Below are 27978 nucleotides of genomic sequence, written 5' to 3'. Positions count from 1 at the left end.
GTGCTTGAACGTGCCTAATTTTTCCCATAATCTTGGTGGTATTTGCTGCTTCTGTATTAGCGTTAAACCGTTAATGCCGTCAACCAAAAGTGCTTTATTCTTGTTCAATAACAAATTTAAAAAGGAGAATGCGCCATGTTACGAGTTTTAACAGTAATCGATTGCAGTCATTTTTTTTATGTTGAATGTTAAAACATTCCGTATTTTTTATGTAAAGAAACATTGTTCTTTGAGTCCGCGGTAGTCGTATTGTATGTTTTTTTGTCGACCTTTACATCTTATCTCCAAGGTTTATTAGCGGTGTGACCTTCCCTAGTTTTTTTTGTTTAAAAAAAAGAATGCCTATAGCTCTAGCCATTTAATTACCGGGTACTCTACACTCTACTTGTTCCAGGAACGATTGAGCATCGAAAACTATGAAACTAGCCAACTGAGAATAGCATAAGTGCCAGCGTATTGTAAGAATGAAAATGCATTTATTCTTTTGCTACTAGATGGCAGTGACTACCTGGCCCACACTTTAGATTTACGATTCCAAACATCAAAGGCACTTATTTTCCACGTGGTATGTTGTGGGCTTGTGGCTCACACGGTCGGTGGTAGCCAATGACCGGATTGGCTGGTAAGAATTTTGACAGAAAATACTCGTCGAATTCGAATGGTAGTAGGCGCCAGGCCCGTAAATTGTATTGATAATAATAAGGTTGATCGTGCAAACTGCAAAGTGATTCAAGGCTACCTTTAATGGGCAAGGGAAATTAGCCAAATTTAATGCTATTCCCGTCCCAACAGTCACCAACAGGTATGTCCTTACTCTGGCAATTTTGCAATCTCATTTAAGTGGAAAGATGGAGTGGATTGTCTCATTACTTTTGTTGCTTGGACGATTAATAAGTGTCTATAGCGACTTACTTCCTCGAACAAACTCCTCGAATCTCTGTTCACGTATTCCGATACAATCATGTCTTCATCAGTTCAATAACCCTCGCGACATAGATTGGAATTCTCAAACATGTAATGTAGAGGTGGCCAACAATACCCATGTTCTCCGTTGTAATAATCAAAATTGGGATTATGACAAAACCTGCCAATCTCATGATGGATGTGGTGTACAACTTGAAGTGTACAGGCACATGCCTTCTGATTCTCTCCCCTTGTACCGAACAGCATTCAATCTCACCTTGTCCAATATTCCTTCTGGAAAAATCAACCTCAGATTCCGTGAGACCCTGATTGGCAATTTTTCTTTTTGCATTAATGTTACAACAAGTCTAACCATTGCACAGCCATTTGAGTCTTTGTGGTATGACTGTGTCTTTCACAGTCGACTATTTGAGGGTCACCCTTTTCAGTTGGAGTTTATCAGTGATAACAGATATGGACTCTATTTGTTTGACATTCCCACAGGTAATTTTTCATGTTGATATACAAATTCTCAGGAACTGTTAAATAATTCACCTATTTTCATGCAGAAAAGGATATCAGGAATGGCAGAGGCTTTTTGTATGTCCACATGCATCATAGCCCAAATATTGTCGTCACTTTTCAAAAAACATCTGAGCTTCACCTTAGCACCTCCTACTTGATTGTTGTTTGTCAATGGCTCCAAGACAGCTGCCATGTTACTCTACATCATTTGGTGGACTTAAAGAATGCCTCGACATTTTCCAACAGGTGGCTTTCATTCAAGCTCTTAATACTTGCCACTTGCAAAATCATTTACTGTATGCATCCCAATTTAGATTTAAGAACTTGGTTACAGTTTCCTTGGGAAAGTTGTCATCATCTGGCAATTTTAGCATCCGAATTGAGGATCCTGCCTGCAACAGTGAAACTGAATATTGTTACCAAGCAAAATCAACCTTTTTTATGATTGAAGGTACTAGTTGTTATACCCACTTAGTAAATACTCACAATGCAAATAATTTTTGTTTTCTGCTAAATGATCTTGTGCAGATATCCAAGAGAGCTACATATTGTTTTTACCCGCCCTTGGAATTCTGGCTTTTGTTACGTTTTGCGCGACAATGGGTTATCGGAACAGAATCAAACGAATCGTCTCAGGTTCGTTAACAATGAATCAATTATGAATTGTTTTGGTTCTATTTTATTTATAGACTTTTTTTTTAATTTCTTATCGTTGTTAATATAAGGACTAGGCAGTCACGCGACACAGCGTAAAACGATCCTCTTGGTGCACGATTCTGCCACAAGCGATTGCTGTTGGATAGAGGCTGTGCGAATGTTTCTGCAAAACTGGGGCGGTTTCGACGTTTTGGTAGATTTCATCGAAATCCCCCAGAGTCAACACAAAGATCCGTTAATCTGGTACTCTGAAGCCATGGAGACTGTAGATGCAGTAGCTGTCGTATCGCCCCCTGCCGACGCCTTATCTTTGTTGGATCAACGGCCAGCCATTTACCATCACACTTTTGATTTGGCGCTAGAATTGGTAGCCATGCGCATCAGTCGACGCTTGAAGCTCAAGCAGCGAAAAGTCCTGCAGCACTTCGTTGTATTGGAAACAAGCGGCAGCTCTGTACCGGATGCGTGTTCATCGTTTGCCCGATTCCGCGTCCCTGCAGAGTTACCCAATCTAATAAGCTACGTCGTTCGGGACAGTGATGAGAACAATAGCCTAAAGGCTTTTTTGGCCGATTGTCTTCCGGAGCGGTGCACACGCAGCAAAGAATCAGCCGCGATAGACTCATTTCATATGTTCTACCAGCATGTGCAACAAAGCAGTAAGTCACCAGATGGGCAGGTTCGTGACTCTTCCATCGTCGACGATGCGAATCACGTCGCCGAACATTCGGCCCTGCTTGAAACGACGAACGAAGATCGTGACCGGAGGCGCGAACAGCTCGATCGTGAATTCGGTTCCGGTATTGCAAGCTTGACTACTTTGACGACTCTCGGTTGAGCATTCGTGCGGAATCGACATACGAAAGAAAAAAGAAAAATGAAAGCCGTTCCTTTCGGGAAAAAAAAAAAAAAAAAAAAAAAAAAGTTTAACTACCCTCGAACAAGAGAGGTGATTTCAAAATGTGCATTCCTGATTGAAAAAGATGAACTTCTTAGTTTTCTTTTTCTGGACAAAAAATAACACACACAACGAATCTCGTTTATTGTCTGGGAGTCATTTCCACACTATTGCATTTAGTATATCAAACCAAAAATATTATTGAAAAGAAAACGGTGGAATGATATAGGTTGTGAATATAAAGTATATTAGACGGGAATCTGTTTATTCAGCATTGGCATGGTCGCATTATTCTTTTTTTGTTTGTTTGTCCCGGGAAATTAGAAAACGGAAGACTAATAATAATAATCCTGTTCACAATTGTTTTCAATTTTGAACCGTTCAATTTGGGCCGAATTATTCTGTGAATGACGTGAAATCTTTACAGATTAACCGAATTCTCCCTCCCGGATTATGAGTTATAAATAAATCTTGTAATAATACATCTGTTCAAATTTGCTTCTACTTAATGGCTTGAAGTATATGGTACACTAGTGTTATCTATATATAAGTTAATGATATTTCTTTTCTCGAAGATGCGCGTAAGTTTTCTGCCCGAATTCAGCGTAGCACAAAACTTTAAGTTTTTCTTGAATTTTTGCTCTCAAGTTTTCACAGTGAGCCTCTACATAGTTTTTCTCGCTTTCCGAATGATCCGATCGGAAAAGCGAAAATAATTAACGAAGCTTTTAGAGCTGATCAAAAGAACATGGCGAGAGACAAGTGGAAATGAGAGACGTAATCTGACATGTCGGATCATTTGTACGTAATAGTGGTTGTACGTACAAGGATCTATCTCTTATTCCCAGGGCCGTGATGTCAAACAACACCAGTTCCATCAGCAGTTGCTTGATAATGATGCTTAAAATATGCATAGAATTAAAAATCAATATCGACAAAGATTTGAGATGTTGAAGTTTACAAGCGCAGAGTTTGACAATTGGGACAGACAATCGCAAGAAAGAAATGGCTGACAAAAGTTAAATCAAACGAACCCCAAAAACTTGAAGAAAATAAAAGATTGAAAAAATGAATGCCTCAACAGACGTAATTGATAATTTTAGACGTCGAAGGAACCGTCAGGTGTGTCAGTTAATTCGGCCGGCATGGGAGGCTGACAAGAATCTGTTTTAGCATTGTAAACAATTCGCGTGTCCAGTAAGCCTCCGGGCAAAGAGCCACCCGATGTTCCGCGAGGAACCTGACGCAGCGCCCTCGTTGCTAGGTAACCCAGTACGGCTATGTAGGCCACCAACACAATCTGCACGTTCAATTAAACATAGGTCAAACACGTGCTTGTAAAACAAAGGCTTGACTACAAGATTAATCCTTTTAAATAAAAGAAATACAAAAAGTGAAGTGAGAACAAATATGTGGGTGGGTGCAAATAGAAATATCTATGCACATAAAACGTATGTGTTGGATGGTTTTTCGAACGTGTGTCGTAGATAATGCCCGTTGGAGGAAGATTTAGGATTCTCAATGTCGAGATAGTTTATGCATTGCAGCGAGTCACGATGCGACGTTTTCTTGTTGTCTTTTACATTTTGATCAGGCGTGGCTGAAATCGATCCGGCTACGCAGTCGTTTTAAATATATATGGGATTGTCGTGGCCTTCATGACAGGGCTGACAACATGGAGCCCATTTTAAGTTGTTGACAGCCTTGACAGTTTGCAAAAAGAACTGATCAACCGTTGCTATTTGTTTACACTCGTTTTATAGCAACATAAATATCGATTCAAAATAAAAAGAGAAACGTGGCCTTTCGTCTGCCTCGTATACTGTTTATGACAGCTTCTTAGAATTCGAAGAAAGAAAAAGTGCTTGTAGAAAAATGGAACTGTACGCCTTTTCTAGCTAGATTTAATTTAATTCTTTATCTTTCAAACTGAAATAATTATTGTATTTTAATGAATAGCTGTTGGTCAGACTGTTCAAGTGTATAACTTAAGTACTTAACTTGTGTATCAAATTGCTCGAGTTGATTGCCAACCGGCGATATGGCAACAGTGGAAGAGATGAACAATGTTAGTAATGCGTCGCGACCTATTTCTGTCGATTTTGCCTGTTCATGTACAGTTTCGTTCGTCCAGGGATTTCCAATTAGACGTTATGTAAAGGAGCTTTGGCCTGGCTGGCTTAATCTATTGATCGCATTCGAAATTGAAGGAGAAACGCATAGCCATCCCCAACGTCGACGGCAATCATTAAACTCGTAATCGCCAGTTGCAATTGCGCCGGTATGAAAATAGGGTTACAAATCAGCAGGCTCGCCCATCCCTCTGTATACTAATTACATTTTCAAATTTGGTTCCCCAGGCGAACAACGATCGGTTCTGACAAGAATGTTACACGAATTTAGATGTTGTTTGGACAGATATACAGCCATAGTAAACGCTTTAATCAATATAAGTTAGATATATCTATAGAATCATCGCTTATTGAGATCTATTCAATATGTTTGATTATGGCAATTTTTTAAAACCACTGCGTTCTCTGGTGTACTGCAGTAGATTCAGTTCCCCAAAAGAGAAGCAACGTATGACATTTTTAAATTAGCACTGAAAACATGTGATTGTGTTTTTTGAAATGGCGCCTATTACCGCACTTACAGCGACGAACGTGACAGCCTCCCAGGGTGTATGCGAAATGGCCCTCGCGTGCCCGTAAGGACCGGCGTGATTGAGCGCTGCCTGGTAAACGGACGGCAGCAGTTGCGGATGTTGGCTGGAGCACGGGTGTCCTAGCATCCTTTTGTTCCAAATTACACCCCAAACAATAAGAAGATTAATCCACTTATACATTTATTCTAATGCCTATTTATTTATCCCGGACATCATCAGCAATAGCTTTTATTAACATTAAATTATTATCTATAGAATTTATTTAGATTCGGAAATTTATGTGGCCGATTGGATGGGAAAATGCCAATGAAAAGTTGGGTTTAATTTTTACCTGAATTGAGCACAGGGATCGGGGTTGTGTCGCGTGCTAGGCATTTTTGAAGTTTCCTCAATGTAATATGCCTATAGTGGTGTCCTTGAGTTGTGTGTCGCTAATTCCAGGGGTTTCTTCAAAGAAGCATCACATATCTTCACTGTGGGTGTGTCGGTGAGCTGTTCCGAGTATTTAATTAATCAGAAAAGTGATGGCGTGTGTAGAAGCGACAATCACAAAGAAGAAACCATTTCTCCTTTTTAGCCTTGACGTCTCTTGCAAATTTGATGACCTCTGTGCTTTGCAAAATAACGCAAAGAATAAACAAAAAATCTTTGAAAAGGTTTCCACGTGAGATTCAATTGTGCCAATATATCCATTTATTTATTAGACGAGAATTAATAGACTCCGCTTTGTTCGTATACACTATAGGCTATAGCTATTAATAATTATTATATACTTTTAGAAATATGTAGCCTATATAGCTAAGCAAGTTGGTTGTTTTACACGGAAGATCGCATGTACCACATAATATGGTAGACTAATATATTATATAGGCTTTTATATACATTAAAAAATAACCCAGAACAACAGAAGACTTATTGTTATCAACCAATCACTCGAGGTATTTTTTCTGGCACCTTTCTTTTCGAGAAAAAAAAAAACGAATATAAATAGGTTTTTTTTTAATATGATGAGACTGGCGAAACTTTTGGTTTAACAATACGACCACACAACAACGAACGGGATCTTTTATATTATATTAAGCTCTTTGTGTAAAACCCTTCGGCATATTTCGAATTCAGCGCAGATTTTCAATTGGACATGTTCTTCATTTTTCATATAGATTATAAACTCCATCATTTTTCCACACGTCGAACAAAAAAAATAAATCAACGCTTCACCGTTGCCAGATATGATTTATAGCTAAGCCGCATTATATACGACGGGTTATTGTACATCATTTATTTCCGTTGGGATATCCTACATACCATAAAGCCAGGAATAATAAAAATAATAATACTATTAAAGAAAAAAGTTGTTATATACCCAAAGGGCTTGTGGGATATTCCCCTGTCTGTAGTCTATACATTCAGGCGGTTCGTTGACGTGAAATCAATCAGACATTTTTTTGCAGCAATATTGTGAAATAGACGTGGGATTTTCTCTATATATTATGTATGTACGGTATATACATTCGTATATGGTTCCTATTATTAAATAGACCAAGCGCGTGCAACGACGTCCTATTTTATGCTTATTGGATTTTTGGGAGGAAAGGCGCAAGATGAAAACCGGGTGAAAAAGAAATATTCAATTGTTTCATTCTGGAACTGTCAAATAGAATAATGGCGAGCAATTTTATTTATAAATGGAATCAAAGAAAATACAAAAAAAAAAAAAAAAAACGTATTTATTTTGCCGGATGTTGTTACGCCATCCGCATTCAGCGTCCTTTTTATTTACTTCTTTTGTGATTTCTTTTTTATGACGTCAGAAATTGCGCGGCCGACTTTGAGTCACATGGTAAATGGATGCTGTTAACGTTCGAGTTAAACAAAAAAGGAAAAAAAAAAAGACAAAAAGGGAAAGGGAGGAAATTGATGGAGCGCCATAGTAACAAAGTTAATGAACGCGTGAAATCAGTGCGAGACGCGACAGCAGATGGCATTTATGTCAAATATATATACGGAAACTGTAATTTTGCCTTCAGTTTATATTAGATAGCACGTCATCAGCAGCCGGACGCCCGTAAACTATTACCGGTGTCTATTAATTGCTGTTCTTTTTCAGCATTTTTCCTTATTATTTTTTATGTAAAAAAAAAATTATTTTAACTGGCTAATTCATTAGCTGATATCTTTGGCTGTCAAATAAAAAAAAAAAGAAAAGAAATGGAAGCCTTGCCTATAATTTTCAATGAAATGGGATTTTAAAGAGTGTATAATATGGCACATCATTAAGTTTTGAGATTGAGCATTAATAGCTGGAAGTCTGTGCTGGGCATTTGCTGCTGTATACCAATTTCGGGACAATAATAAGGCTGTCGCTTCAGGGCATAGAATCAAGAAGCAAATAAGGGATTAAGGCTTAAGTTTCCGTACCTGTCACATTGTGTTGTGCCCAGCAAAGCAACACTAGTATATATATAGGACAAGCAAAGATTATTAAGCTTGATTGGAAATTTATCAAATATAACTTTGTCTCGTATTCTACATTATGCAGCGTTGCCATTACACTGCGCACAGGAGAAAACGTTAAAAATGTTTTTTTTTCTTCTTTCATAAAATATGCAATAGACTTTTAGGAAATTTAGCGAAATAAGCTGATATTCATAATTTATAAGATAGATTTATTATATGGATGGCCAAGGGGACAGAACAGATTGAAAGTTGCTGTTTTTCGTTTGCGGTGAACAAAGTTTTGCAACTCTGTCGCCCCAAAAGAATCTGATTCGTTCCTCTTTGACGTCAGGACTTTAGCGTCAGAACAAGATGAAGGCCTTTGCACAGTCTGAGCTTAACATCAGTCTTCCTTTTCTTTTGATCAGCGAAGATATCGCAACTTTGTTTTTTTGTTTTTTGCCTGACGGCATGTCTAAACCTGTACGGAAATTTGTTTGGGGAACCATCTCGGAACAACGGGCGACAGCGACATATTGTTATTTGTTCTATTTAATCTTTGTTTATTTACACAGATCAGGATTGATGACCCTGTTGGTTTTCTTCGAATGAAAGTTCTCGATCAAACAGCAGACCACAAATGAGCTATTAAAGATCAAAGGTTGTTTATATTCTCCGCAGAACAGACACGGTGAGAAAAGCGATCAAAAAAGGGGGGAACCACCGAAATCAAAGAAGCCAACGGCATATTAATGAATTCTACTCATTTAGTCCTACATTTAGTAGATATAGGCTGTAGACTATATATGGTTTCGTTAGATGTTTTTTGGCCTTGGATGTCATGGCACACGTGTTATTCTAATCGATGAGTAGCCTGGTCTATATAAAGGCTATATCTATAGCCTAGGTGGGTTAAAAGAAAAGCTTTTTTCTGTTGCTGTGGAGAGACATCTCGGCTGCTATAATCCGCAATAATATCATTCTAAAAATTAATCTTTAGCGAATATTGAATGAAAAATAAAAATAAAAAAGTTGGTTCTATTGGGATTTGAACCCGGGTCTCCCAGATCACAGCCATTAAGCCAATTTTGTTCAGATATCCTGTGATTAGTCTGTAAGGATTTACGGCTTTTTACCTGGAAACACTATCGTCTCATTGTTGATTATACCTGTAGTCAATTTGATCGTGTTTCCCTTTGATTTCATGGTTTTGTGACATTAATCATTTGCACATTATCAGTTTTCAAAGTTTGTGCACTCTGTCTGCCTTCCCCTTGAATTTCCTGGAAATTTCCCTGCTGGATCTTGTTTGCATGGAAGCCATTAAAACCGCGGTTGCCTTGGCAACACTCAAAACCCAACTTTTTTTTTCCTTCTGTTTCTTCTTTATGGGTTCTCACGACTTCGAAGACATGTTTGTTTTCTACCCTGCCTTTTTATAATTACCAATTTCAATGCTATAAACATCCACACACATCAACTATAAACCAGTTTCGAGTTCTCGCACACGGATATCACGCATAATTCATGGAATTCAAAAAGCCAAGTGTCACCTTCTATATACATAGCGACTAGATTAAAATAACCACATCATTTTACTTTGTACGCCACAGGCTAAATCTATATAGTTGTTGGGACACTGGCAATCATCCGTGTTTAGACCTCACGTAGCCTATAGGCCTATACCCAAAAACACGAACCTCCCCCTCCCCCTTTTTTCATGCTATATAGCCGTTGTGACGACTTAAGTATCTCTTGGCGACCGAGAAGCTTGATTACACACACACACTCAGCACACAGCAGAGCTTTTGTATGACGCAAAACTATCGATCTCTCTGTTTATAAAAGACGTTGGCCTTGGTTTCGTCAATTGTTGTGTTTATATATGGTTGCTTCGCACGCTCGCAGCTATAGACTATGTTAATTATACAGCGTCACCGGCATGTTTATCAGGTGTATAGATTACATGATCATAATTATTAGTTCATAATTTCTGGAAGATTGTTATAAACGTTGACGTGTTTATTTTGGAGATTTAACCTCTTGCGTGTCTAATACACGCATTTGCATAGATAATAAATGGTGATGATGGACAGTCTGTTGGATCCACCCGTTCAAGCGCCATTGTTAAACAAAGATTAAGATAATCAAATGTGAATAAAAGTTGAGGGGCTCTGTATATAACTCGTCTGTGTGTAGCCTATACATCGACTATTTAGTGCATCGATTAATTTAATACGATTAATGACCACCTATATATAGACATATACGTTAAGAGTATAATAAATGAATTGCATAATACCCTTTCTGTCTATTATAAGCTGATGCGTGAACTTATTTTCCAGTCGTCTATGAATAATATAAGACGAATCGATTGACTATCAGCCTCGTTATACAACGAACACGTATAAGACATATCGTTTACATTTTCTTGCTTGATGCATTATATTTACAGCTATCAATAGTTAGCATTAGCTAATAATTCATTCCATCTATATATAGGCCTATGCTATTAATAGAAAGCAATTTGCTCATCTATGTGTAGACTATAATATAAAACCTTGAAATATAACGTAAACTTTATTAAAAAAGACGATCTATTTTTCTCTATACTTGTAGCCTATATAGGTCTAGCGTATAGGCTATATAAAAGATAAAAGTTTATAAATGTTAGAATATATAGCTATAGTGTTGTGCGTGCGGTCTCGTTAGTGATGTCTCTCGTCACACACGAATAGCCTGGAGCTGGGAATCGGTTTACGACCGTGATTTTTGGGGGAGGAAAGGGGAAGGGGGGGTAGAGGTTTGTTTCATCAGGGCTCGATTTTCACGAGAACCGATCAATAAAATAAATAGGGGAGCCGTCATAAGAGAATAGAAGGCGGTCCGAGCAACCGACGATATTTATAACATAAAGTCACAGGACACGTAATATAAAAAGATTAAACGCATGCAAAATATCATTATATAGTAGCCTAGGCTATTATAGTCTATACCACAATTTTTTTATCAGTTATTTTTAAAATAAATCTATACTGTGTGTATGGAAATGTGATGAATTGATGCATATAACAATTGGATGAAATATTGAGTGACAAATGACATTGCCGATTGGCAAATGCTATATAAAATAGATTTTTTTGTCAGTCAAATGATGTATATTTAGGTATACTTTAGATTAGCCTGCTTGTAATCTATAAATCGTGTCAGCAGCAGCAAGTGAAAAGAAAATAAATTATGATAATGAAGCCTTACAGGACTTAACGGGGGCTTATATTGTATCTACAACCCATCATATATTGACATTGCTGATTGATTTTCATGTTTCTTCAACAATGTTTCATGGAGAAAAGGGAAAGTAGATGATCCACGTTCGTAAAATTGGCAATACTGCTGCGTTGGCTTTCATAGCATACGAAATATGATCGTTAATGTTATATATATAATATATAAACTATAATGCATCATTTCTTTTGATTGTTCTTTCATGGTCATGTTGTAGACTATATATAAAGGGAGTGGACGTCTATCACGATCGATGTACGTGTCATCTATCATGGTGGATGAACGACAAAAACAAAACCTTGAAGTATTACAGTAATGCGATATAGATACGCATCTATTACTGCCGTAAACTGGACTAACTAAAGGAAAAGTATCGCGAGACATTGTTACATAAATATATATAGAGAGAGGACACTGATTTTTTACAATCTCGGTATAGGCTATATAGAAAACGATATGTATCTAATGGTCGGGGTGTTTCTATTTATCGATAATCGATAATCGTGATCAGGTCTGGACCTGTTTGACAAATTTTGTCGTCTGTTTCACATGCTGTCTATATACAATGAGCGGTTTAAAAAAAGAATCTTATTTCGTAGATTTTAAACAAATGACACATTAAAGACGTAAATAGGCAAATTTTACTTTTGAATTTAATATTTTATCTTTTTCTATTATATATAGATTTGTGTATAGGCTATATAGCCTAGATATATGTATACTGTAGATATCATAAATGCTGCTTAATGAACGGGAAAAGCCTTATTACATTTTCTTCGTACCCATTCAGCTCACTTTTTATCATAAAAAAAGAGGGCAAAATAACGCATGGTTATACTCCTCCAGCATGCTGGCCAGAAGACGATAAAAAATATACACGAGTTGATTGATTGACCGATCGATGTCTTATAATTCGATATATATATAGCCTATTCTCGTTCAAGCATATTTTTTGGGGGGAGGGGTTATCAACTTTATTATACAGATAACATACTGTGAATGTTGTTCTCAGTCCAAATAATAAAAAGAGAAAAAAGAAAATTGGCACATGTTTCATAGAGGATAATCGTATACCCACAAGAATCGTTAATAATGAATTCCAATCTATATTTATTCTTATTTGACATCAACGGCAATGCTGTCATTCCGTTTTTTTATATCGCGCAGGATATAGCTCAACATTTTTTTATTGGACGAACCCGTAAAATAAAGTCACACCGTTAGAACGGTTCACGTAAGGGAATTTAAGCTCCATTGATATGCGCATATTTCTAAATAAATATATATTCCCATTACATAAGCGTTATATGAAATATATTCCATATTTAGTTTCCATATATATTAACTTAAGCGACGATCTATCGATATTCCCAACTTTATATTTAAATATAGTTTTATATAAATATATAGGCCTAGGGGGGGGGGGGAGAGAGAGAGCGTGATGTGATGCACTTTTTTAGGGAACAGACGCGTGCCGCAGGCCTTTAAGAAAAACACACGCAAGTCCATCAGCAGTCATCCGGTACGCTTCATTGCGTGGCCGAGTGCTACTCCTTGTATATAAATGTATATTGGATTACATTGAACGTGTTATTTGCTCCACACACGCGACATTCTATACACACGTAGATAGTCTTTATGATGACGATTTCTTTTTTTACTATATTTATTTTAAATTTGTTAATTTTAATAGCATATATAGCCTATAAAGAGAGTTATATATAACGCGACAGATTTTTTGTTGTTTGATTAACCCAACAGCTGCTGGTCTAACTCTTTAAATGGCTATAAACAATGTAATATACGATCCTTCTATATTTCAAGATGTATATAGAAGAACCTATATACGTTTTTTTTTTGGTGATGTATATAGGCCTATAAATACGTCATTTTTTTCATTTTAACAGCAGCATCTTTTATATGTTATTAAATCTAAGAATCCATCAAAATGGAACAATGTGTGGGTATTGTTATATATAGCCCACATATGTGGTATACACAAGAAGATTGATGAATCAGGCCACAAAAAACTGTCACGCAAATACTTTGGATGGATGGATCTCAGAAATGATTTAAGAAAAAAAGGCTTCCGGTTTGTCAATATAAAGGACTCTTCAATGCCCTTAAGTAGGCTATAGACTAAAGGCCTATATATAATCCTCTATATCTACTATATTAATTTAAAAGCTTGATGTGATTAAAATGTTCAATGCGATCTCTACTATAAAAAGAGATGTATCTCCATCATTTGTTTAATTTCTTAAAATTCGCTTCATTTTGGGGTTTTACCGAATACACAACAGCCCGTATGCTGCTACATTTAAACATTTCAACGTTGCCGAATTATATCGTGCAACAGGTATATAGACTATATATACAACCTTATGCTAGTAGCCTATAGGCTATACAGACTGTTTTATGCTATTAGATGTTTAAATGTTAACGTATATAAAGTTATTCAGACGTTATAAATGTTAAATAGTGCTCTTTGTTGTACAATGCAATTTGTGTGCTGTTTGACCATGGAATTCGATTAAAAACTTGAATTTAAAATATATGCATGGCATCGCTGCAATGTTCCTTGCATATATTACAAAACGTTTTTGAGCAGTGCATAGAACGGTTAATGAGATAATTGCATTACAATGATCAATTGAGGCAAACTATATAACCATAGTGCATGTCTAATAGGCCTATAATGAAATTAAAAATGAAAGAGCTTTATTTATATACGTGTGTGTAGACTACATGTGTAAACGTTAAGTTTACGGGCAGTTGAGCAAGAGAACTGTGATGTGTTGGAAATTCAATTAAAAAAAGTTTTTTGAGCTCGAGACAATTCACGAGCATCGCAATTGTTGGCTCGTGCAACGAACCTTTTCCACCAAGTTAGTTTATTCTTATTCGTATTTCTTCGAAAATAAATGTATACTCTCTAAATAGGGATGTTTAGAAAACGGTAGACACAATTTGTCTAGCGCGTTTTCTTTACAAATTGTTCTGGAAAAAGCAAATAATTTGTATTGAAAAGAGGTTTGCCGTTCAACAGCCTTCAAAATCCCCTTGAAGGTCAGTCCTCTTGCGCCCAAGGGAAAGAAAAATAAAACGCCTCTTATGGTCTCACTTTTCGCGAAAGCCAGACACCTTCATCGAGCAACCGCTCATTACTGAAAACAAAAGTAAAAAATCACCCCTCCTTTTTCCAACTTCTATCACATGACCTTCAAGGCCACTGCAATTAGGTCTTAGGTTAAGCTAATGTTTGAGCTGAAACAATAAATCCAAATTTATTTACAATTACCCGTTGAGATGGCTTTTTGATTAATGCTAGTTGGAGTACAAATCCATCCATCCAGCCATCATATGGCTGATAGAATATATTTCAGTATTGTGTACTGAAGTGGCACAGTGATAGAATACATTGCTACGAACCTGAAGGTTCAGGGTTCAATTCATGTTGACGCACGTATGTGTAAAGAAAAGGCGACTGGTGTTCTGTTTATGCACTTAAGATATTTAATTTAAAGACAATTCAGTGTTCCGAAATATCTCTTTCGGAAATACATTCAAAACGACCTTGAAAGCAAAGTTAAGGAAAAAATCCCTTTTGTTTTAACATTAAAAATTGAGGGGCGTATCGGTTGTCTATGTAACACGGGGAACGACATGGGGGCATTACCCACTACACCACAAGACACTGTGTCTATATAATTTTAGACACAATGTCTCGGAGCTCCTAAGTTTACAAAAATCAAAAGTAGACCATAGAGCAGTAAAACATCCTACGTTGCACGTTCTCCACAAATGCGAAAATCTCATTTGTGTCCAAGTTGGTCTGCTGCGGCTGCAGCGTCTTATGGAGAAACCAACTTCTTCATGTTAAAAAATAAGTTTTCATAAATATAATTAAGATTTTCCCCCTTATCTTCCTAGCAGAGGGTACCCTATTCATTTTTTCATTTCCTAATTTTTTTTCTAGCCTTAGTTCTATCTGGTTTATTTTTATTTAACTATTGTTTGTGAATGGTTTGTTGTTCATCCCCTTGTAGCAGACGAATTTCTGGCAGCAAACGAAATTCTTCGGCTAAAAGAGACGAGCAACTTACAAACAAAAATAAAATAAAAATAAAGTAGATAGAACTGGAGCTAGAAAAAAATATTGGGAAATGAAAAGATGAATAGGGTACCCACTGCTAGGAAGAAAAGGGGGAAATCTAAATTATAGTTATAAAAACTTGATTTTTAACGTGAAGAAGATGGTTTCTCCATAAGACGCTGCAGCCGCAGCAGACCAACTTGGACACAAATGAGATTTTCGCATTTGTGGAAAACGCGCAACGCAGGATGTTTTACTGCTCTATTGTTTAGCCTACCTTTTCTAGACATCTCTTTTTAGAGAGTAGGTATAGGCCTACTCGGGGGGTTGTTAACTCGAAAAAATATTCGTACACCCTAATATTTTTAAGCAAAAAATAAGAAAAATACAAAAAAATACAAAAAAATATAAAAAAATAAAAAAATATAAAAAATATAAAAAACATAAAAATATATATAAAAATTATAAATCCGGAATAGTTATACTTAATATATTGAAATTCTCATATGGGCGCAGTTATGATCCTAACGGAAATAGGTAAAATAGAAGAACCCTACCGTAAAATAAGATTTACGCCGAAAAATTCGTTTTTTTGACAAAATTTTTATGTGAACCCAACAAAGTTATGCACAGGTTTTATCTTGACCTGATTTAGTACTTTAATAGGTTGTAGATTTCCATTGCATTCAGCCAATGTAACGTTTGTGTGCACCACAACTTATCGTAACGATTTTAATGTGCAGATGTGGCCGAGTGGTTAAGGCGATTGACTAGAAATCAATTTCCCTCTGGGAGCGTAGGTTCGAATCCTACCATCTGCGCAGAAATAATTTTATTCTACTGGGTTATTGTCATCAAAACATTTTAAGTGTATTTGACGTGGGAGATGTCAACTCGAAAAAATATTCGTTCACCCCAATATTTTAAAGCCAAAAATACGAAAAATTCAAAAAAATACAAAAAAATATGAAAAAATATAATAATATAAAAAATACAAAATATACAAAAATGTATAAAAAAATTATAAATCCGGAATAGTTACACTTAATATATTGAAATTCTCATATAGGCGCAGTTATGATCCTAACGGAAATAGGTAAAATAGAAGAACCCTACCGTAAAATAAGATTTCCGCCGAAAAATTCGTTTTTTTTACAAAATTTTGATGTGGACCCAACATATGCCTTCCAACTGTAACAGGTAATAGATGGCGCAGGTCAACAATAACATTACGTCAAAGCTTATCTCGCATTCAAGAAGTGAATTTTGAAAATTTTTTGGGGTCGGATGGGTCGGGTTTTGGGGTAAACCAGGGCACCCCGCGCCCCACAATCATTTTTTTATTGAAACTATTATGACGGTTTAGGAGTCAAAAATTTTGATATTCGAAATTTTTATTCGTTATTCTTTTTTTTTATTTTTTTGTTCTTTTTGTTTTATTTTTTTATTTGCGAAACGACAAACATTTTCTGTTAACCCACTATTACATTTTATCGAAAGTTGTAGCTATATTGCTAAGGCAATTAAGGACATGGGATAGAGAATCTAGGGTTCTGAAGTTCAAGTCCCGATGCTGATTAGATTTTATTTTACAGTGAATTACCTTTTTGGCTTCATTTGCTGAAGAAAATGTACATATTTAATTATTTAAGGGTTAATAGAATTTTTTTTGTAAGAAAGCATGAAAAACACGTAAAAAAAGATCTAAAAAAGTTTCACAAAATTTAGCAAATCTGGAAAATATGAAAAAATGTGAAGAAATATGAAAAAATATGAAAAAATACGGCAAAATATGAAAAAAAGTAAAAAAATATGAAAAATACATAAGTATGAAAAAATAGAAGAAATGTGATAAAATACAAAATATAATTAAAAATATATTTTTATTTATAATTTCGTACACCCAAATGACGAGTCGACAACCCCCGGGGCATTGGATTTATCTAAGTATAAACTTGGGAGAAAAAAGGAACCAGATCGCTTCCTGTAGGTTCTATATAAATATATGTAGATACACATTTGTCTTCATTTCCAAGCAGCCAATTCTTCCTACCATCCGCCTGTATAGCCTATATATGTGCTGCGATCACTTCTTAAATATAATCCTTTTAAATGTGCTGCTCCAAAATGCATCGATTGTATAAATATAGATCTTACATAATATAATGGGCGTGTAGCCTACTATGTGGGTATTAGTCATCCATCCATATTAGTCTATCGTTAAAAAAAGGGACAGGCCAATTAGTGTTGATTGAAATCTAAACTTACAACGTTAGGTAACAATTTTTGATTGTTTTACATAAGACGCCACGTCTGCTGTCATAGCGACGTGTGTTAGCTTGACACGACCAATCGACAACAAACATTTGTTTTTTGTAGGGAAAAAAATAATTCATCGTATAATTTAATATGCTAAAAATTTTGTTTTTAAAATTCATAAATTCGAGAAAAAGTCTGCCAAGATTTTCACGCTTTTATTTATTTACATATATATATGCACGTAAAGAGAGGCGATGGGAATTTATCGTATAGAGACAACGAGCTTATATACTTTAGGTCTATGTATAAAGCTTTTTGGTGAGTAAGACGTAGAGGAGAGTGGGGGTAATTGAGACACAGGGTAATTGAAACAAAAATTGTTTCTCTCGCCGTATAAGAGGAATTTTCTTGAAAAAATCAGGGTTAATAGAATGAGGGGGTTTACAAGTTTAGAAAAATTTACGAGTTTTTGTATTCAAAAGTTTTTAAGATATCTCGAAAAAACTGTTTTTTGTTCTCCGTCTGTTAAATTTGAGTTTTCAATTTTTTTGTTTTAACCCCTAAAACGCTACGCTTTAGTAATAAAATTAGTTTCAGATGATTTGCAATTCATTTTTCTACAATTTAATGTCATTTAATTTTTCCCTGCATTCTTAAATAATTTTAAATAATTAAATGTAACGATGACCCTATTGCAGGGCAATTGAAACACTTTGTTTATATTCCCTGTCTGCGAGTGGTTGCATTTTTTTTGCAAGTATTTGACGTAATTCATTTAAACAAATGTAAATCATCATGTTAACACAACTATAATACTTGTATTCGCTGTTTGGGATTTATTTAAAAAAGCATGTATCTTAATGGGTTTTTTTAAATTTAATTATTTAAATATTTTAAACTAAATTACGATCTACTTTAAGCATATTTAAAAAATCTGTAAATCGCATTGTACCTAATGGTAAAATTTGATCACACTAGCAGTTGTGGCTGCTGAGATATCGTGATTTTCATTTTATGTGGGTATGAAGAAGCTTCCTTATGGGAAAACCCACGTTGCAATTGCGTCGACACACCGTTTCAATTGCCCTGCTTCCATGGCAATTGAAACACTCGAAGCGACCTCAGTTTTTTACAATTTACTACTATTATAATTAATCTTTTCTCATAAAAAAAAATATAGTTTAGTAGCTGAGATAATAGGCTACAATTCTATATAATTTTTATATTAAACTTTTTAGTTTTTTTTTCAAGAAATACAAAAAACCAAAAAGTGTATCAATTACCCCCACTCTCCCCTATATATATTCAGCTCTCTCTCCCACTTATTCTTTCCCTTATTCTTTTCAATTTTCTCAATATCGACTGACGTATAGAATATCAAAAGTTTCTATATTTGCTTAGTTCTTATGTATCCTCTTTGCCTGTAGACAGCAAACAACGACAGACGACGTGAAAATGCTGTTGGAAAGAGCGATGCCACATCACACAAAGAAATATCATCACAGACAGTGTATCTATAACTTTGTTTTCAAAATCAAGCAGTTGGATTTGTACGGTCTTCCTTATCGTCGCTTAAAACATCAATAAAATGCCAGCTTTGATTGTGCTGCAACTCTTGCCCGAATTCGATTTTCTTTCGCAGAAACACGATATAAATAGAGAGCCCATTAGTGTGACGAGTGGTGTCCCATCAGTTGGCATGTATATATCTATATATGTATACGATAGAAAAACATCAGCATTTCAGCAGCAGATGGTGTCCTTGGTTATATGCTTCCTTTTTGTGTATATATACTTTTTCACTGGACATTGTCTGGTTGCGTGTGTATCAGAGCACCGCTCTACAGATCCTGATGGATTGGATTTTGTTTTGTTTTGTTTTGTTTTTTTAAATGATTGCCCGCTAACGCAATCATTGTGTTTGTTTATATATATATAAAGGCATTTTATATAGGAGCTCTGGTATAGTGACCAATCGTTTAATGTCAGATAATAGTCCTGGACGAAATCCTACAACATCATTTGTTGTAGAAAAGAACGTCCAGGATATATATATATATAGCAGCACATTATATACTTTAAATACAATAGGGGCATTAAATGTATTAGATTTTTCACGTTGATTCGTGTGTAGCAAAGCATCCGATTGTATAAATGAAAGTAAAAAAAAAGAAACAAATCAAGACAATGACGAAGATAAAAAAAAAATAGAAGGTGGAGCGTCCCTGTATAGACGCCATTTTTTTTTTATCCCGGACGAAAAATGTTAAATAAAAAAAAAACCCTATTAAATGTGACCTTTTCGGTTGGATTTTGTATTGACTTTCTTTTTGTACTTTTCACGCAAAAAGAATGAAAGAAAAAAAAAATGTGTTCAAAGAAAGAAAAAGAAAATCCTATCGTTGGGAACGTCCTGTGCTGTTGCTGGTTAACAATAGGTTTTTCACTGATAAAATTCGATAGGATGCAAAGATGCGCACACGCATCAAACGGATGCACAGCACAATAGATCTCTATATATCATTTGATATATTAGGTCTATAGACCTATCTACTATATAGGCTATATACTTTTTATGTAATGTGTGAGAGGCACTATAAGGCTTTTGACAATCACACACTGCAGAAAAATCAATTTTTCTTGTTCTGTATTTTTATATAGAGATGTAGTAGATATAGAGCGTGGGTGCATGAGACATGCCTGTGTGCACGAGATTTATGATGAATATATACAGGTATGTATATATATCGGCACGGAAGCGTTTTTATTTTTCTTCGTATAGAAGTGGACGTATAATCTATGTATAAACAGTCTCGCCTGGTTTTGAAAGGGTTATATTTTTATATGTAACGTTGGCTACATTCTTTATATATATATAGAGACGACTGATGGAAAACAAACGTGTTTCTTGCTATTCTATAGCACTTTGATGACTTCAATATGCCCCGAATATTTATAATATATATAGCAAAAGTCGATCGTTGAACTTAGCTTTAGTTTGTTTCATTCCAAATTTTATTATTATATTTTTTTAATATATAGCTGTGCGTGTATACCTTTCATGTTATATAACATCACGCACCTGTTAACATGTGCTATTTTCAAGTTCTTTTTATGTTTCTCGGAGAAGAAACTGAAACCCGAGGTTTATTCTGTTTTAGACTATAGGGGAGAGTGGGGCTAGTTGGCAGGAGGGCAAGTTTGCAATTCTTAATTTAGACAAATTGTGTGAAAGAGGTTTTATTGAAATAATTCATAGTCAAAGATGTTTATCGTGCGCACATTTGTGCAAAGTTTTATAAATTTATCCCAAATAGTTTAGGAAATAGAAAATAACAAAATTTTTTGCGTCAAATCCACAATAGTTGCGTGCTTGGTATTCATCAATTTGATCTTTTCTTGGTATGCATATAATTTTTAAAAAATATTAGTTTTATAGAAAATTGTGTCCTCTATCGAACTGTAACAATGGATTTGTTTTAATCAATTATAAAGGAGTAATAAAAATTTTTATTTGAATAAACCCCGGGTTGGGGCAAGTTGATACATTGCAACATGGGGCATGTCGGCATAGGCATTATACATGCATATGTATAGAGTACATGGCCTGTCAAAATGTCAGGGAATTGTAAGTCAAATTTTTGCTAGATATGACTTATGGTGAACAGTGGTATGCATTAGAGGCCAAAATTTGGCAAATTTTAAGTTTTTCACTTTATACGATGTTCACCTGTGAAATGTTTGCCTGAATTATGTATATTTTTTTTAATTTTTTGCATTTAAGGCTATTTATCTTTATGTAAGTTATCACAACTTATTTCTGAGTTTCCCACTCTAAAATAACTATAGGATTTGTGTTTATTGTAATGTTATTCTAGTTTGTTTACAACATCAACATTTCACTGAAATCCGTATTTGAAATACATGGGGCCAACTTACCCCACTACCACTGCCAACTTACCCCGTTAGTGGGGCATGTAGGCAAATTTTTTTTAGCTTTTTGAACGTTGATTTCGATATGAATTCTTCAACGTAGATCAAATAAAAAAATAGCACGAGAAAGCTGGTTATCTGAGCTTTCTTTTACAATTTTTTGGGTGTCAAAATATGAAAAATTAAAGAAACCAGAGAAGAAATAAAAAAAATTGTACCAACTAGCCCCACCCTCCCCTATATGCGAATAAAAATCATTCCCATCTCTTATATAATAGATCCGTCATCATTTCAGTTCCAATAACAAATGAAAGATTCAACAGCTTTTATAGGCCATTATTGAATATGACTGACCTTTCCTAATATATATTACGTAACATCAACAGTCGACAATGATAGGGGAGAGTGGGGTCAATTGAGACCCTTTTTGGTTTTCTGTATCTCTTGAAAACAATACTCAGAATTTTAACATAAAAATTATATAGGATTGTAGCCTACTATCTCAGCTACTAAACAGTATTTTTGTTTATGAGAAAAAATTTAGTTTAATTGTAGTAAATTGTAAAAAACTAAGGTCACTTTTTGTGTTTCAATTGCCATGGAAGCAGGGCAATTGAAACGGTGGGTCGACGCAATTGCAACGTGGGTTTTCCCATAAGGAAGCTTCTTTGTACCCGCATAAAATCAAAATCACAATATCTCAGCATCCACAAATGCTAGTGTGATAAAATTTTACCACAAGGTACAGTGCAATTTATAGATTTTTTACATATGCTTATGGTATATTGTACTTAAGTTTAAAATATTTAAATAATTAAATAAAAAAAAATCCCATTAAGCCACATGCTTTTTCAAATAAATCCCAAACAGCTAATGCAAGTATTATAGTTGTGTTAATATGATGATTTACATTTGTTGAAATGAATTACATCAAATTCTTGCAAAAAAATGCACCCACTCGCGTACAGGGGATATTAACAAAGTGTTTCAATTGCCCCACAATAGGGTCATCGTTACATTTAATAATTAAAAATGATTTAAGAATGCAGGAAAAAAATTAATGACATTAAGTTATAGAAAAATGAATTGCAAATCGTTTAAAACCAATTTTATTATTAAAGCGTACCACTTTAGGGTTCAAAACAAAAAAATTAAAAAAGCAAAATTAACAGACGAAGTACAAAAAATTGTTTTTTCAAGATAACTTAAAAAGTTTTTAATAAAAAAACTCGTAAATGTTTCTAAACTTGTAAACCCCTTCATTCTATATACCCTAATTTTTTCAAGAAAATTCCTTTGATACGGTGCGAGAAACAATTTTTGTTTCAATTGCCCTGTGTCTCAATTGACCCCACTCTCCTCTACCCGTTCCCGTCTATATAAATATATATATACTCTCTGACATCTAATCAATAGGACGAGGATATATACATATATGGATATAGTCTAGTCTATGTGGATAAATCAACATAAAATCCAAACCTGATCTTATTATAAGTTAAATCTAATCGTATATAATTTTCTTTTTCTTTTAATTACTTGTGATGACGATAATTAACGGTTAATTGTTATAGAGCCGTATAAATCAAATACAAAGGATCTATATTTGATTTGCTGCGCAGAAAAGAAATTCTATAATACGCCAGCTCGTTTCTGTGTACATATATATAAGGTCTACCTGTGTCTGTTTGTATAGAGGTCTATCTAGTCAAGGCTTGACAATTCGCGTTGAAAAGGATTAAAAGTTTTGTCAATTACATATTAATCAGGAAAGTAGCGGATGACAATGGGATATATATATGAAGGCACGCGTGTATCTATATACCTATATAGCCTAACTCTTATAATCACAAAAGAAAAAAAGGTTGAACTCAATTAGAAAACTTTGCCCTTTCAAGTTGAACTTTAAGTTCGTTCATGCATACAAAGGCGGGGTTTTATTTGTAGTTCCAGTAGAATAATCTCAACAAAAAAAAAGGGAAACCCAGGATTTATCGGACGAACTGTTGATTTTACGTTAGGAAATGTTATAGGAAATAACACATATATAGCCTATAGCCTAGCGGAACAAGCAAAAAGGATCTCGCGTCTATACAATATAGAAATAGCAGAAAAGTTTTCCTTTTTTTTGGCAGGTCATCTTCAAATATATAATACTACACAGCCGTGCATTTATCATGTACATAGATAGGAACGCACACACAAGGACGAAAAGTAGGAACTTTTGATTATAGACGCAAGTTTACCTTTTACCCACGTTTGCTGTGTTTGCAAAGTCTATATATACGTCCTTTGTGTCCCGACCCCTCCCCGCTTTTCTTTCAAAGGCAGGGAGCTATATCCACACACCATAGCAAATGAAACATTCAATAACGAGTCGACGCTCTTTTATATACGTGGGTGTATAAAGGGGGAGCGAGAGATGGACGAAACAAAAGAAAACGATATATATATATATAAAAAGAACTGCAAAGGGCAGATTCGTGATGATTATGTCAATCGTTGATTTAAGCTAAATCCTGCGGGATCCGCTATGCGTATTTTGAAAGGGAATTTTAACAAAATCAAATATACATTTTGAGATGCACCATGCGATTTTCTTTAGATGTTAATTTAAAGATAAGGGAACCTATTCTGCACCTCTATGTTCTATACATATGAATTTCTATGTGACATGGGACCAACTGTTGTTTATATCGATATATACAGCACGTCCCGATATATATATATGTATATAAATAAGAGGCTATATAAACGACCAAAAACAAATGTGACAGTTGGCATATCAAGTTAAATTGTTCATCCGCTTGAATCTAATGGCAGTCAAAGGGAAATATATAATAGATAAAAGAAATCCAATAAAACAAGTCAGCGACAACTGGACAGCGGTCGATATTTATTATAGCCTATATTTAAATAAAGCATATAAACGTTTTAAAAAATGTCTGTCCATGTGCATATAAAGAAAATAATATCTAGCATTTAAGATATATTTATATGAAATGTCATAGCTATATAATATAGCCTATATATATAACAGAATAGAAACAGACCTGCTGTGGCAGATAAAACAGAAAAGAATGATTGCTGCTGTCTATTTTTGGCTTTATATTATATCGAGATGTATAGATGGTCTATAATATATTTATATCTATAAAAAAAGCTAGAAAAAGAATATAGAATAAAAGAAAGAGTGATGTGAGAAAAGCGCGAAGGCGACGATGCGGATAGCCGATTGGATGATTGGTGCGTGACTTGTGGAGAGCCATAGACATCCTTTTCGGTCGTGACTAGCATTGCCTTCCATTTATTTTATTTTCCTCCTATATAGCCTACGATTAGATTTTTTTTTTTTTTTGTCTCTTTTCTTTTTAACCTTGGAACATATATATTTATATTGGGAAAAGCGAAATAAAATATTTTTTTTTTTCGTTAGTGATGGTCGCCCAAATAGGACGACATCAGCAGCATACCACTGATTCTATATGAACGTGTATATATAATGTAGACACAAGACATCGATGACGTCATATCATTTTGTTTTTTGTTTTTAAATCATTGATTGGATATTTTTACACGTAGAGACATTTAACTGGGTCTTTATTAGCTATTTAATACATTAGTTTTATATATAGTATAGATAGAAATTTATTGCTCGGTCATTGTGTCTCTAATATAAAAGTTTCGTGAATTCTTTTGCCTCCCCCCTTCCCCACCTTTTTTTTAGTGGTCTCAAAAATCTCCTTATATATAAAGTAAAGTCTAATATGCCTTAAGCTCCGCCAAAGTGACCAAAGACTATAGTATATAAAAAAAAATAATCCGTCCACACTGTGCAGCTTATATATATTAATGTGTTCCACTCAGCTATATAGATATAGATACAATAATATCGCTGTGGATATCTATAGTATATATAGCCTATATATATCCAGCTTATCGGCTACATCTTTTGTGTAAGAGTCGGTGTCTAAAATATCGATGTACAGCCTGTGTGTGGCTCTATTATGTACATTGTATGCTGAGCTATATAGGATATACACATCAGAAAAGAATTAAAAAAAGAAAAACGATTTAGAAATCGGTTGATATTTTATAGAGAGTACCTCGCAGTCCTATATACGTTATAGATCAAGGTCGGCTTAACTATATTTATATGACACAGCAAATGACGTGATGTAACGAGATGTTGCCACTTGGTTTTCTTACATCATACGTAGTCTATACTCATATACAGGTTTATAGATATATGAATAATACGTGCTACTTTGCAATATTAGGTGCATAATATAATGTCCATTATATCTATAGTTGATGCGGAAATGAAATGCATCGAATAAATCAACGGCTTATAATCAAATGTCCAGGGTCATATTTGTTCTTGATTGTCTGATCGCGTTGCTCGAAACTTTGTCGGTGCGTATATACAACTTTCAAACTTACGCAATATAGTTCTCGATGTATTTAAAATTATGTAAACGACATATCTATAAATATACATACAGTTTACGTATATTATAAATATATGACGTATCGCATCAATATAGAACTGTTGTTCTTTTGGCCGCGGCGTTATTGGCACAGCATAAAAGATCAACTTTGCAGAACGATCAAAATTACCAAATGCAACATTCATATTATGTAATAGCTGCATAGAACGATGCATTTATTGGTTCATCTAAAATGATATAGCTAGGGACAATATTAGGTTCATAACTCGACAATATCGCAATTCACATTTATGTTACGAGACGAAGCCAATTCATAGCTGGTGATGATTGTTCTCTCCCACACAGCACACACTTCATAGTTTCCACTGCTATTTCGTTTGCACTTTCGGTTTGTTTGTGTGTGTGCTTTCTATATTTATTAAAAGTCAAACGGGTTCTATATATGCGCCAGAGACATCAATCAATTATACAGATGCTTTCGTTTGATATTTGCATATCATTAAACATAGACTATAAGAGCGACCTCTCTTTGTTATAGTTAAGAGTATCTGGTGAGACTTTTACAACAAAAATAAAAAAAAAAAAAGCTTGGAGTTCTTCTTTAAAAGGCATGTGCTGTTGGGACCACAATGGATGCAAATAAAAAAATGCCAAGGCGAATATAAAAACAGAATCAAGTGTGTAAACGCCGAAAGATGCTGCGAAAAAACGATAAAATGTAGGCTATATAAGCAGAAATAAAAGCGTTGGCATCATAAAAGGGAGACCGTAATTGGTTGGATGTATCGGATGTGGCTCGACCCGATCATTAGTGCCATGTCTATATATTATTTATGTCTATATATATATAGGCTATATATATAATAAAGCCCAAAACATGAGGCAAAATTCTATCACCCAGACAGGCAGCAATAAAGTGATGATGGATAGATTTTTTTTGTTTCTTCTATGGTTGTTTAATAATAGAGCGGAGAAGACGTAAAGGGGCCGTATAATGAAGTGTATAATTAAATAGGCTTATCATTATTATTATTTGTTTTCAAACACTTTTTCCCAGTTTGATGAAACAAGTGTTTTAACAAAGTAATACAGGAGATGCTCTTTTATATTGAGCTGTGTAAATGCATGTTCCTAGCAGGCCAATGAAAACAAAAAGTGCTTGTTCATCAGCTATATAAATATGGTCAAAAAAGAGGTGGGGTTCGATGCATAAACGTATATCAGCTATAGTCTATAATTTAGAGTTCAAACATTTTTAGTTGATTATGTTTATATAGTAGGCTAGCCTACATATAGTGCAAGATGGCGATGGGCGTGTATGGCTCCATGTGATAACCGATTTTTTTTTTTTTTTTTTTCCAGCTGGGGAACCCTTTCAAAAATCAACTGGTATATACACATGCGACAGTGATTTATTCAATATAACACGTCATCTCTTTCCTTTTAACATCTGAATCCAATTTTTCTTTTCAAGATCTATATAAGCCTATATAATATATGGACGTAAGAGGCTTTTTTCGCCTGGATTCTTTCTTTTCTTCTTAAAAGAAGAAAACGAATACATATATATGTGAAATATGTTTAATTGAAACTTAAAAATGCAAGAGTGAATGTTAAAAACAAAATACAATTGCGTTGATTTAAATAAATATTAGACCTTATGCGCAGATCGAGAAAAAGAGAATAATAATTTGAAACATTTGTCCTACCTGTGAAATGCAGCGGTCGGGTTGTCGGTGCACAAGAGAAGAACTATATATAACAAAGAAGATAATCAATTGAATCGTCAGGTAGGTTTTCTTTCTTTCTTTTCTAAATCAAAGCATATGGGATGGCAGCGGGAAACACTTGTAGTCGTACGGACGTCCAG

The 27978-nt window shown here is 34.8% G+C and overlaps 2 protein-coding genes and 1 non-coding gene across 5 annotated transcripts; 2 read left to right on the top strand and 1 right to left on the bottom strand.

The window, feature by feature from the left end:
* Positions 1-3: 3 nt before the first annotated feature.
* On the top strand, positions 4-3487 carry LOC116922505. Its single transcript, XM_032928868.2, has 5 exons — positions 4-1407; positions 1473-1674; positions 1743-1879; positions 1957-2064; positions 2154-3487. The coding sequence occupies exons 1-5, from the start codon at positions 849-851 to the stop codon at positions 2921-2923; spliced, it is 1776 nt and encodes a 591-aa protein (XP_032784759.2). The 5' UTR covers positions 4-848; the 3' UTR covers positions 2924-3487.
* LOC116922508 lies at positions 3104-27978 on the bottom strand. Of its 3 annotated transcripts, none has more exons than XM_032928872.2 (4): positions 27818-27978; positions 5980-6260; positions 5628-5775; positions 3104-4283 (listed from the first exon to the last, which is right to left on the bottom strand). In XM_032928872.2, the coding sequence occupies exons 2-4, from the start codon at positions 6021-6023 to the stop codon at positions 4083-4085; spliced, it is 393 nt and encodes a 130-aa protein (XP_032784763.1). In that variant the 5' UTR covers positions 6024-6260; positions 27818-27978; the 3' UTR covers positions 3104-4082. The 3 variants fall into 3 exon arrangements, with proteins under 3 accessions (XP_032784763.1, XP_032784762.1, XP_032784764.1); XM_032928871.2 differs by having other exon boundaries at positions 5980-6255; XM_032928873.2 differs by having other exon boundaries at positions 5637-5775; positions 5980-6255.
* Positions 16205-16286, top strand: Trnas-aga. The gene has a single exon. It is a non-coding gene; the product is annotated as a tRNA-Ser (tRNA).

This window comes from Daphnia magna, linkage group LG5 (genome assembly GCF_020631705.1).
Source record: "Daphnia magna isolate NIES linkage group LG5, ASM2063170v1.1, whole genome shotgun sequence".
Lineage (NCBI taxonomy): Eukaryota > Metazoa > Arthropoda > Branchiopoda > Diplostraca > Daphniidae > Daphnia > Daphnia magna.
The sequence above is the reverse complement of the archived record's forward strand: the minus strand, read 5'-3'. Positions and strand labels throughout refer to the sequence as shown.